Source organism: Microcebus murinus, chromosome 17, assembly GCF_040939455.1.
Source record: "Microcebus murinus isolate Inina chromosome 17, M.murinus_Inina_mat1.0, whole genome shotgun sequence".
NCBI classification, from domain to species: domain Eukaryota; kingdom Metazoa; phylum Chordata; class Mammalia; order Primates; family Cheirogaleidae; genus Microcebus; species Microcebus murinus.
The window spans coordinates 57,145,611-57,158,952 of NC_134120.1; the positions used below are offsets into that span (position 1 = coordinate 57,145,611).

The 13,342-nt window shown below is 48.5% G+C and overlaps 1 protein-coding gene across 7 annotated transcripts in view; it reads right to left on the reverse strand.

Annotated features, from left to right (window-relative positions):
* Positions 1–2,682: 2,682 nt before the first annotated feature.
* LDLRAD4 (low density lipoprotein receptor class A domain containing 4) overlaps positions 2,683–13,342 on the reverse strand; it is a 380,175-nt gene continuing 369,515 nt past the window's right edge. For 5 of the 7 annotated variants that reach the window (XM_075993692.1, XM_075993694.1, XM_075993693.1 and 2 more), the window contains 2 exons: positions 4,536–4,589; positions 2,683–3,335 (listed from right to left, as the gene is read on the reverse strand). In XM_075993692.1, coding sequence (XP_075849807.1) covers positions 2,805–3,335; positions 4,536–4,589 — 585 coding nt within the window. In that variant the 3' untranslated portion in view covers positions 2,683–2,804. The remainder of the gene's footprint in view (positions 3,336–4,535; positions 4,590–13,342) is intronic. The other 2 variants (XM_075993695.1, XM_012745957.3) reach the window with 1 other exon arrangement.

Genomic DNA, 13,342 nt, shown 5'->3' on the forward strand with positions numbered 1-13,342 from the left:
ACATGGCACGGACAGGGCAGCCGCAGCCTTCAAAGGAGTTGCTGATCTACATCACCTTTTCCCTGTGTCAAAGGAAAATTGACTATTAATTCAATTTATGACCTTGGCTTTTAAAGTAATTCATTGCAGAGGCCCAGCCTCAAAGACCTTTCCAAGTCATGGTTTGCTATGTATGTTTTTAAATAACTGACTTAAAAGGCAATTCTCTAGGGTGGTTGAATGGGAGGAACCTCTGTTTTGAAAGACGATTATATATCTGCACGAAATAATTGTCTTGCCAATACTGTGGACACCTGCGAACATGCATGTACTTGCAAAGGAAGGAACTTGCAAGTCTCTGATCTGAGCTCCTTCTTGGAGCAGGTGGAAGAGCGAGGCCTGAACGCATTCTGAGCTAGAGCTATGGGTGGCTCCCCTGCTTGGCCAAAACTATGGGCAAGTTTGGAATGATGAAATCGACTTTGCGTGTGACAGGACACCTGACCAAGAATCCGCCTGAGTCCCCCAGCGAGGCCTGACTGGTACGAGGGTCTCCTCGTCTCTGCCTACCCACGGGGACTGGCTGTGTCACAGGACCCCCCTGCTGCTTTCAAGCACAGGCTCCAAGTCCTGGCCAGCACCCTGCAGGAAGCCTCCAGGGGTGGGAGAGGTCTCTCTGCCCCTAGTCGGTCTCTGCCCTGAGAGCTGGCTTCTCCTGACAGCGGCCTCGCAGGTGTCACTGCCACAGGACTGAACCCAGTCTCAGAGGTCCCACTGTGGACCTCGGCTGCAAATCCTTCCACGCAGGGTCTCGGGCATGAGCTGACAACTGTGGCCCAGCTTTTATTTCTCTCCTTTTAAGAGTTTGACTAGTTCTGTGGATGTTACTGTGTGAAATGGATGGATCTAATGGAGATTGCAGTCCTCAAAGCAAACCAGCGACCTACTACCACGGCACGAAGCAGGAGGGAACAGACAGGACTCGGGGCCGGGGACAGCCCCTCCAGCTCCCAGCAACAGCGCAAAGCCACCTACCTCACTGAGGAATCACCTCCAAGACCCACAGACAGACATGACACACATACGCTGATTTGGCGTTAAAGCTGCATAGATCAGAGTCACTGAACCACTATTCCTATTCCTCTAATTGGCAGAGGCCAAAGAGGCCACCCCCGAATGGAGACCGTGCTGCAGAGAAACCGTCTCTGCGGCACAGTGTTTGCTAAACTGTTGGCTGCTGCTGTTGCAAAAGCCAGTGCTTGCATCTGCAGAAGAAAGTTGTTCTTTTTTTTAAATTGTAAGAATGAATGTTTGTAAATATCAGGACTATTAAAACTAAGACTAACAATATTTAAAATAAGTTTTCTAGTTGCATTTCAACTGCGTGTTGTGCTTCTTATCCTGTGCTCTTAAGTCTCTCCACCCTCCGCTCTTCTCTCACTGACCTCCTGCTCCCCCCACCCACACAAAGGCTGACCTGGGGGCGGGCGGGGTGCAATCCTGCCAGGAGTTTGGGGCATTTGGAGTACTGCGTTCCTCTAAGACTGCCATGCTAACACTAGTGGCGCGCAGTGGCTTATTCCGACCAGCAACACGGCCTTCTGCTGTGCATTCCAGAGGCTTCCTGAGCAACCCTCACACATGCCACAGCAGGCGGGCTGTGTGGGGCGCATGCTGGGCGCCTCCACTGGGCTGTCTCGGGAAGGGGAGAGGCAGCGGTATGCTGAGGAGTCACACAGTTCGACAGGATACAGAATAACCACCTTGCATTTTAAACAATTTATTGCATAAAGTAAGGTATGTATCTGAATAAACTTCATACTACAGTGAAAAAAAAATCTAAATTACTGAAGAAACTGCACTGCCAGGGGATGAGGGCAGCGCTGCATGATACTGGACACATAAACGTGTCAGGCTCATTTTTAATAAAATATGCAGCCTTTGACTAGCAGAGTAACTCAATAACAAGTCAGAAATGCTGGAACTTATTAGTATTTCCTATCTTCCATCCAAAAGTCTCCAAATGCTTCAGCAATGCATTGCTATTGGATGCAAATTTCTGCAACAATGACTTTTTCGATTTATGTAAGTTGGTAAGTATTAGGATGCACCCCCGATTATCTTTCTTGTATGATTCCGGGGTATACTCCAGGATGTTCCTTGGGCCTAATAATAATCCACAGGTGAAAAGACATACAGAACTTCACGGAAAACAGCTCCCTCATATATATTTTAAACATTAAGATAGTGCAACTTTTAAAACACATCATCACAACACAAATTAGCTCCTTGCATTCATCTAACTTCTCCACTTTTTACCTTGGCACACAAAACAGGAATTTTGATTTATATTTTTAAAACAAAATAAAAGTTCCACACCTTGGGAGAAAAAGCAAACTGGCTCATTCTTCCCCATGATAATATAGAATAATGCTTCCTTCTTTATTCAGTTAATTATAAAATAGGCCATTCTGGCCTCATTTATCTGCAAAGTCTCCTTTCAGAATTAAATAAATCAAATACCTCTGTGGGTTTTATTTCATGATATCTTCAAACATCCCTTTCTGTTTCCCCTGCCCACTCCCCCATCCCAACCTCTGTCCCCAAATAAACACTGTTCATGGTCAGACCAGATGGAAGTTTGTATCTTTTCAGTCTTGTTTGCATGCAATTCCCCTAAAGGAATCAGAAACAAAGACTGCGTTTGCTCATTTGTTTTACTTAGCTGCGCCACGCAAGACTGAACGCCACTGCGCAGGAGGGGCCGCCGGGCCTCTTCCCCCCATGGTTTCTCTCTCCTCAATTCAAGTGCATGTCAGAGGGGGTCAGACCAGGTTCCCGGGCTTCCTGTCTTTGCCTTTGAGGGGTACGATTGTGCTCTCTGAATCGCTCTGCTGCAGCTGCAGTCTGCTGCCCCTGTGTGTGTTGCCGCGCTGGTGGTGCAGGAAAGAGGTGCCCAGGTGGTGGCCCATCACCTCGCTGTACGTGGGGGGTGGCCCCTCCATCCGCCCGTTACTGCTGCAGGTGGTTGCGCTGATGCCCGAGTTGCTGCTCGGCGGGCACGGGCCCCCGCTGTACATGGAAACGTCTATCAAATCGCTGTCGAATATGGTTCGGTTGGGCGGGGCCCTCACAGACTCCCGGTTGAGTTCCATCTGCTGTTCAGGGTCTCGGAGCTGCAGCGTGCAGGGCCCCTGGTAAGGAGGTGGCTCCTCGCCGTCAGACAGGGAGATGGTGGGAGGAAGGTCGATCTCGTGCTGCACGTAGGGGTAGGTGGGCTGGAAGCGGCTGAACCGGTCCCTCTGGATAAAGGACGGGGCGGTGAACCTGTCCCTGGACCTCGGGGCATACATGATCTGGAAAGAAAAGGGGAGAGAGGCCTGAAGGTGCTCGTAGCACAGTAATGACCCTAAATGTGACGGAACCAAGGAAATTCACGCCTGGTCTGTATTCTTACCAGGGTGGACACCATTTCCCGGACAAAATAGGGAAAGACTAGTCCAGGAAAAAGACAAAACAAACAAACAAAAAACCCCGTACTTTTCTCATTCATCATGACTTAGACCTACACACCTTGCCAAACAACTGTGTGTCCAAGACGGCAGGTTAATGGAGCCACGGTGCCTGCTGCGTAAGCCATTGCCAGGGCTCCAGTGGGCACGGCTGTGATCCCAAGAGGGCAGTAACAGTGACAGGGCCGAGCGCGCGGGCCCCAGCGCTCACTCTGGTTGCCGCGGGGAGCTCTGGCAGCTCTGATTCAGAAAAGCGAGCAAGGGCTCTGTGCTTAATGGGAAATATAAGCCGTGACTTCACACATGGTGCTCGGAGTGGGGCCGGGCTATTAATTACTTATAGAAGCTAATTGCCCTATCAATTACTTTTTTAAAAAATTTGAAAAAAGTGACTTTTCTTTCTGGCTTCCCTACATTTCCAGTTAGTTGAGTTCTGAATAAAAGTTTTCTGCAGTTATTTTTAGTCACTGATTTGAAAAATGTTTTGTATCCCAAAGTAAATATGATTATAGATTTCTTTTTCCAAAATAAATCCAGGTAGTGTGTTTCTTACAAAATCCTTTCATTTATTCTATCATCCAAGTTTCTTCTGGAGACAGATATTTTATAAATACATATATATACACACACACACACACACACACACATATACACACACATGTGATATACATGCATTTAATACATATACATACACATAGGTACACACACATAGCTATTGATTTGTCTCATGCCATAGTTTAAGGCAAAAATATGCTATTTTAAAATTCATGTTATTAAACCTGGCGCTGTGAACGGAATCGCACTGTGTGCCCACACTTGCCAAGGCCCATCGGCAGTAGCGTGTGGGGGTGGGGTCAGGTGCAGATCAGTGACCCCAACCTGTTTTCTGGAAGGAGCGGCAGCTCAGCACAAATCGCCCCACAGAGTTTGAGGGACAGTCCCCATCCCGCTTTTCGACAGGGTTACAGGGAATGCTTAACCCACAAGTGTTGCTCCTTGGCCGCTCCCACCAGCGCCGGGGCCACCCACACAACCACCCCTTACCTCTGAGGTCCCTGGCCGTGGCACGGAGCTGTCTGAAGGCCACAGACACCCTTCCTGGTGGCGGGGAGGCGAGGGAAGAGAGGAACAAGAAATGGCAGAGAGAAATCATTAGTTTCCTACAGCAACAGCAGCAGCACCCAAAACATTAACCACAACTTTTGCAATAGCAACCTGCTTAAGACGCGGAACAAGAAAGAATTAGTCCTCTGGACACCTCACATCGAAAGGGAGGGTTGTGATCAAAGGAAAGAGGAGAAAGGTTACGTTCCACCCGTAATAGATTTGAAGTACATCTCAAGCCAACCATTGCTCAATGAACACACTTATGTGCCTGGCATACATTCCAAATGGCCACGAAACCATCCTGGGCCACTGCCCGGCAGGGGCAGTTTCTGGGCTGCCCGTCGGGCAGAGGCGGGCCTCAGGCCACACGCTGCCGCAGAGACACCCGGCTGGCGCTCAGATTTAGAACCGAGTCCCCCGAGCCTGACTGCCCTCCCAGAGTCTCCGAGTGAATTTATCTTTGGTCTGTAAGATGTAATTTGACATCTAGTTGCTTAATATCTATTTTCAAAAATATCTGGCCAGACTGACATGGTGACAAGCAAACAGGCATCATTTCTAACACCTTGAACCCAAAGTGCTGGCTATTAGAAAGGTCCGTTCCCATAATTACAAACGAGATTGAGAACTTTGAGGGGCGAGTGGGGCGGAAGCTACATTTTTGGATTCCCAGGAAGAGGTATGTTTGACCCTGAGCAATCGCAGAGCCTCCCAAGAGCCTCAGAGCACTGCTAGGACAAGACCTCCTCAGTGACACAGCCGGACTCTTCGACGCAAAGGCCACCCTGTGCTGTTCTGCGGCCAGCACTGTGATATAAACACCCTTCACTGCTAAACAGGGTGTGTGTCCAGCATAGACACCTGTTCCTAAGATACTTGCAGGACATCATGGAACCAGCAGCAAAAATATACGCTGACCCAGCTGTGTTTAGAGGAAGCGTGGGCTTAAGATCTGACTATAAAATTATGTGATGGGTCATGACAGCTCTGGCATGGTGACGGGTGACAGGCAAAGTCGAATCAAATGCACGACTGATCCACTCCCTCTGTGTGGCCTGTTGCCCTGGCGGAGCGACCCCTGGTCACGCTCTGCATGGTCACAGCCACGCTCCCACTGACAGCAACATCTCTAAGATTCATCACTCTGCCCCCGCTGCTCTCACTGTCCCCACAGGGCCCTTCTCCTCCAGGCCGGGCGGGCCATCAGCAGCGCCTGCAGATCACAGCACGGCGGGCGGGCTGGAGACACAGCCGCCCAGTTCACATAGGAGGGACCCACATGGGGGCTGCGCTGCGCGCTTTCCGAAAATGGCAGTAACCAGGCCAATGGCTTTATTTCCCTAAAAATTAAGAAACCCACCAAAGTTCCTGCAAGAGCCCCAAGTCCAGCCTGGTGATGCCCCCCCGTGTCTGGCTTCTAGCTCCCCACCCAGTCTGGAGCCCTGGCCGGCCCTGCTCTTATCGCACCCCAGGTGGAGGTGTCCCCACCCCTAAGACCAAACCTGTGGAAAGTGGAGCACATGGGCTTCCGCTCAGCCCTCTCCTTCTTCTGTGTCCCCGCCCCTTCTCACCCCCTCGGACCAGTCCTGCAGTCACCTTCGGAGACTCGTCCCTCCTTCTCCCAAAGGCCCCCACAGGCCCCAGCCCTCCTGAGGCAGCAGCACAAGTGTCAGGTCAAAGGCTGTGCTGGGGACAGTATCTGCACCCCCAACTCTCCAGCCCTGCGGCTTCCCAGGCCCCAAGGACTCTCCTCTGGGAAATCCACGGCACCCTAACTAACCGTCTTTTCCTCTCTATGGTGCTGAAAACTTGCACATGTCATATGTGTGTACATCTCCCTTATACCACACATAGCAAAAGCCACTCTGGTGACACTAACCCCCCCACACCAGGTCCTGCGTCACTCCCTCTGCCCCAGGGACCACCACAGGAGTTCACGGTGCATCTTCCCTGGGGACTGCGTCTTTTTAATAACGCGTTTCCACGATCTACATGCTTGACACAGGCATCATTTAATTTGTTAAATAAGCAACCAAATTGTTTCCTAAATAAATGGTTCTTTGTCTGCAATGTTCCTACGAGTTACAGGCCTGTGAGCCCAGCAGCTTGTCCTTCTGCTCAGGCAGCACCAGGAGCCTCGACTGACAGGGATACTCAGAGATCTGTCTCTCACTTGCCTTCCCCAGCCACTGTTGGCAGGTTTCTGACACCAGGAGAGGTGCACGCCCCGCCCAGGCCCTCGTCCCCAGCACGCCTCCGCCACGCGCCCAGCCCTGGCCCAGTGCATGGCCGTTCAGAACAAGGCACAGCTGTTTCCTATGCATTTTGCTAGCTAGGGTGATGTCCCCAAGGCCTAAGAACCAAGCCTGGAGCAGGGGAGGGACAGCCATGGGTCAAGCGTTCACTCGGGCTGTTCTTGCCTTGGGAGGCTGCTACAGCCTGGAGGTGGGGACTTTTCTCGCCTAGCTTTTGTTTTTTGCAGGAATAATCAGCAAAATCAAAATTCCAAAATGGGGGGAAATTCATCTACAATCCCATCACCCCAATACCTGAACAGATTTCTTCCAAGTCCTTATTCATGTGCATATATTAAGTCTCTGCAGTGGGAACCATAACCCGGTGACAGCTGTGTACCCTTTCTTCACGGTGTCGGCCACCATGCTGCCCTCCACCACCACCATTTCCCAGCTTTACTGAAGTCCAACTGACAAGTAAAGTCATCGCTGTGCAATAATTTATGTAACTAGTCACTGACAATTGCCCCTGCCCCAGTTTATTCAATTTTATAGGAAATGTTCTCTTTAGGGCCTCACCCACACAGTAGATGGGGTGCTGTAACTACAGCTGCCGTGGTGGGGCCATGGAGGCCAGCCACCATGAGGGCTGTGGTCCCAGTTCTGTGTCCCATGCTACGTAGAGAACCCAGACCTGGGAGATGGACGAGAGCTCTAGAAAGGCCACATCCTGCCCACCCGGATCGTCAGCTGGCGTTCTCTCCACAGCTTCCTCTCCAGCCACGCCATGAAGGTTGTCCGTCACACACTGGCCCAGCAAGGCCGCCCTCATTGGCATGTAAGCCTGTCACACCGCAGGTGAAGCCTCCTGGCTCTTGCTCACCCTTGGGAAAGTGGCGAAGTCCTCAGCACGTGGGAGAACGATTTGACCCTATCACTGGCATCCTCCCAGGGCCCTGAACCATAGGAGAGACTGCAGGCAGGCAGTACAAAGATGTGAGCCCAGGTCTAGAGCCCTCGGCTTCCTCATCTCTAAATGCTGGGAGAGCATTTTCAGGCAGAGGGGGACTCACTGTACAGCTGGTATCTGCTCAAATGGCAGCATTTCTGGGTCCTCATCATGGAACCAATGTCAGTCTGAGCAGTGAAGGCAGTAATGTTCTCTGCCAATGCTTGTATTGTTACATGGTGCTACACTCAGGACAAGCTGTGAAATAAGATAATACTTAAAGCAGTTCACAGAATTTTGAGCAATAGGACAAAGTTTTGGTAATAATTCGCACAAGTTTACATGCACTCGTGCGCGGGCTGTTTCCTTGCGAGAATACCAACGAAAAGGAAGCAAAGCCTCCACCAGGCTGTCCAGGCTCCGAGGTAGCAGAGACCCCGGCTGGAACCCTGGCTCTGCCTGGCTCTGCCGCTTCGCCGGCTGTGGCCGGCAGCTCACCTACTACAGTTTCTCCCAGCGAGGGGACTGTGGGGCTCGGCGGGCGCAGCGCAGCCTTGAGTAAGTATCTGCTTGTTATAGGTAAGGGCCACCTACTGCGTTAAGCACAACTAAAGGGGGGTTGATTTTCCATTCTCTCTTTTCTGATATGCCTTTAAAAATAATGAGTCATTGAATTTTCCTTAGTATTATTTTTTAACAATACCCCAAAGGTGGTATTTAGAATGGAAGGGCTGGGGCATGAAGGCAGCCTAAGCAGAGCTGAATTTACTTCCGATTTCCTCAGGAGCTTTGTGAGGTTGGGTGCTGCACTGACCACAAGACCCCTCACAGCAGGTTCTCTGAGGCTCCTGACTACCGGGTTTCAGCAAAAGCCCGCTGCTGCACGGACCAAATGTCACCATTGCATCGTGACTGTCTGCACTCTTAAAACATTAGCCCAGCCGGCAATCCACTGCCCACGGAGGAAACCACCAGTTACAAACCTCACAGGTCATCTGCACCATGCACTGTTTCCTGACGTCATGAGGTCACACTGGACGGGGTAAAAAAACAACTTTAGAGCATTCAATTTGATGATAAGCTTTTATTTTCCCTTGGATTTTTTTCTAAAATGAAATCTTTATTTCCAATAAACACAATTGACCCTTGAACAACACAGATTTGAACTTCGAGGGTCCACTTATACATGGACTTTTTTCCCAACAAAACACGTATTCATGGGATGCCTAAACCCACCACTATGGAGGGACTTGACCTTTTCATATATGCAGGTTCTGCAGGGCCTGCTGAGGGGCTTGAGTACGTTTGGATTTTGGCATACATGGGGGGTTCTAGAACCGATCCCCTGCGTGTACCCAGGGATGACTGTGCACTGTTATTTGTCGCTCCTGCTAATGTAGTCAGTGTCACACAATCACTCATGTCTGGCCACCTCTGGGTTGCACAAGAGCATTTTTCTTTTGGGTCTACAAGGCCATGGGAAGAGCCCTAAGCATTCCAAGGGAGAGGCTCCTGTGATGGTCCCCAGCCTCCATCACAAAGGCACAATGACAAACACACACACACGCGCACGCGCGCGCACGCATCTGTACTTCTATGTAAGTATACCTCAAATCACAAAGTCTGGAGCTCTGGCCTCTCTGGGTTGGCCCTGGAAGTTGGTTCCAATCCTGGGGATGCTTGAGGGCTGGCTGGCCATCAGGAGGCTCTGCTGAATCTGGACTTTTACTTCCCACACCTGTGGGAAAGGGACACAGGATGGTGCCACACCTTCAGGCTTGAAGACATGCATTTTCAGACTGCTTTATACTTGAGGAATCTGTTTAACACTTTCTTCCTTCTGCGTGGTCAGTGAACAGTCACACCAATGGAACACTGTCTGCAAGTTCAATCTGCATGACACTAAAACATTTGCATAGAATAGGAAAAAACCACCTGATCTTCCATATGACTGTCTTTATGAAGCCAAGAATCAAGATGTGTGATCTGCAGATGTGGAGTACAATGACTGAATTTCTTCCCTTTGAATCTGACCGTTTGGCACATTTTTGGGGTGGGGGAGGAGGTGAGCAATGCTCCCACTGTGATGGTCTTGGGGGTGGAGGCTTGGAGGTGCTCTGTCGAGAGGATGGAGACCTCATGAATGGGGTCAGCGCCTATAAGAGAAGAGGCCAGACCGGTAGCAGGCTCTCTTCTGACCATGTGAGGATTCAGGATGGGCTGGCAGTCCGCAGCCTGGAAGAAGGTCTGCACTGGGACCCAGTGGCACTGGCTCCGTGGTCTCTGACTCCCAGTCTCCAGAGTGAGGAACACATGTCTGTGGTACTTTGTTATAGCAGCCAAATTAAGACCTAATTTTAAAGTGTTAGTTTTTACATTTAGGTTTCTTATCCACTTTGAGTTAATTTGTGCTGTGAGGTAAGGGTCCAGTGTCACTGTTTTGCACGGCATATCCAGTTTTCCCACCACCATTTTTGAAAAGACTGTCCTTACCCCATTGAATGGTCTTGGAATCTTGCTGGAAATCACCTGTGTGTATGCAAGGGCTATTTCTGAGTTCTCTATTCCATTTCATTGGTCTGTATGTCTGTCTTTATGCTAGTACCATGCTGTTTTGATTACTGTAGCTTTGTAGTAAGTTTTGAAATTAAGAATTATGAGACCTCCAATTCTGTTGTTCTTTTTCAAGATGTTGGCTATCTGGGGTCCCTTAAGATAACATACAAATTTTAGGATGGATTTTTTCCTATTTCTGCAAAAAGCATCATTGGGATTTTGATAGGGATGGCACTGAATCTGTACGTTGCTTTGGGTAGTATTGACAACTTAACAATATTAAGTCTTCCTCTCCATGGTTACGAGATGTCTTTCCATTTATTTGTGTCTTTTTAAATTTCCTTCAGCAACATTTCCTATTTTTCAATGTATAAGGTTTTCACTTCCTGGATTAAGTTTATTTCTAAGTATTTTATTCTTTTTGATGCTGTTGTAAATATAATTCTTAATTTCTCTATTAGATTGTTCATTGTTAGTGTCAGGAAGTGCAACTGATTTTTGCATGTTGATTTTGTATGCTGCTCTGCTAAATCTGCTTATTAGTTTTAACAGTGCCCCCGCCACACCCAGTGGAATCTTCAGGGTTTTTACATGTAAAATCATGTCATCTGTGAATAGAGATAATTTTACTTCTTCCTTTCTAGTTAAAATCTCTTTTATTTTTTTTTCTTGCCCAGTTGCTCTGGCTAGCAATTCCAATAAATACTATTGAACAGAAGTGGTAAGAGCAGGCATCTGTGTCTTGTTCCTGATCTTAGAGGAAAGGTTTTCAGTCCTTAACCACTGAGTATGATGTCTTTTCATAGACAGCCTTTATAATGTTAAGGTGGTTTCCTTCTATCTTATTTTGTTGAGTGTTTCCATCATGAAAGGATGTTGGATTTTGTCAAATACTTTTTATGACTTTAAGCTAAAAAAATACTTTTTTCTGTATCAATTGACATGATTGTGTGTGTGTGTTTTCCCCTTCATTTTGTTAATGTGGTATATGACATCAACTGAATCTCATATACAGAACCATCCTTGCATTCTGGGAATAAATCCCCACTTGGTTGTGGTATACAATTCTTTTTATTATGTTAGTGAATTCAGTTTGCTAGTTATTTTGTTGAGAAATTTTGTATCAATATTCAAGAAATACGAATGGTCTATGGCCACAGTCCCCAACCCCTGGGCCTTGGACCAGTACCAGTCCATGGCCTGTTAGGAACCCAGCCATACAGCATGAAGTGAGCACAGAGGGAGAGCAAAGCTTCATCTGTATTTACAGCTGCTCCCTCTCCCCCAACCCTGTCCTGATCCATAGAAAAACTGTCTTCCATTAAACTGGTCCCTAGTGTAAAAAAGGTTGGAGACCATTGATCTATGGTTTTCTTTTTTGTGTCTTTGTCTAGCTTTGGTATCAGGAATGCTGGCCTCAGAATGAGTTAAGAAATGTTTCTACCTCTTCAATTTTTTGGAAGTTTAAAAAGGATTGGTATCAATTCTTTAAATGTTTGGTAAATGGTTTTGTATAACCATTGAAGCCATCTGGTCAAGGGCTTTTCTTTGTTGGGAAGTTTTTGATTATTAGTACAATCTTTTGTTAGTTATAGATCTTTTCAGATTTTCTATTTCTTCATGATTCAGTTTGGTAGGGTGTTTCTAGGAATTTGTCCAATTTTCACATCTGGGTTATCCACTGTGCTGGCATGCGATTGTTCATAGTACCTCTCACAATCCTTTTCATTTCTGTATCTCTTAGATCATCATCTTTCATCCAAACAATATGTCTCGCATTACCAAAAGCAAGTGACCTGTGGCCAGGACTTCCTGAGGGTCCCACTGCGAGCAGTGCAGGCTGTGAACGGCTGCTTCCAGTCTATGTGCACTGTCACCACATGCAAGGCCACCCCTACACCCTGAGCCTTCCTGGGTTTATGCTCTCAGCTAAACTCTCCTTTTGACACACATAGGACCACAGGAATCATCAGATTTGGGGACTGGAAACAACCAGGGAAAACACATAACACAATGTTTTTTAAACTGTGTTTTGCAACCTCTTAGAGAGCTGGAAAACCAATTTATGTGGGTTACAGCCAGCATTCCAAAAAATGGAACACAACAGAAACTGAGTACTCTGTAAATGTTGTTTTACAAAACTTCTGCCTTGTGTCTATGAAGATTGTGTGTTGTGATACAAAGTGTGTTTTTTACCGCTCTGTGGTCAGATGCCACTGGTAGGCCTCTCATCTAAGCCAACAAGTTGAGGGGTGGGGTGGGGATTAGGGCCCTGCGTTGCTGTCTGTAGGTGGCAGGGCCAGTTGTCTGGATATTCCGACTTCTACCCCAGGGCTCCTTCCAGGATATGAATGTATTATTTGGCCTCGAATAGGTAGAAATCTCTTTTCTTCCTCATTTCAGGTTCAGAATTTCAACGCAGAGGTACAACTGACCTTTGGATGTTTAGCAACATCTTTACCTTCTGATAAAATCAATTTTCTCTCGGGTCCTCCCTTTTCTCACGCAACCGCTCCACCGTCCCAGTGCTTTATTGCTATGTCTCTTCCACTCTAGGTGGCAGTCACAGCTCGGCTGTGGAGCTGCATCCCCGTGTCAGTGACTGCTCACTCCAGCACCCCGCAGTCCTCCCGGGCGGCACCAGCCTTCTCAGCACTCACCGTCCCCCAGTGCTGCTCAATCTAGGGCACATCCCTTAAGAGAAAAGACAAATCTACCAGGAAGGTCTGCTGGGAAGAAAAGAAAGGGAATCCTTTCTATTTCTAGAACAATACAGTGGGCCAGGGAGGAGTGAGAGGCAGGTGCTAGGGAGTGAGCAGTTGGACTTCAGGGGAGCCCGGCCTGGGTGTCAGAAAGCCCAGCAGGGACGCCGGGACGGCTCAGCCCAGTCACCCGTGGCCGTGGGGATGCCGGGCGCAAGGCAGAGGCTTAGGCTTCACCATGGTCACAGAGCCAGCGGGGCATCAACCAGGCGCCAGAACCCAGGCCTGGCACCTCCCCAACAA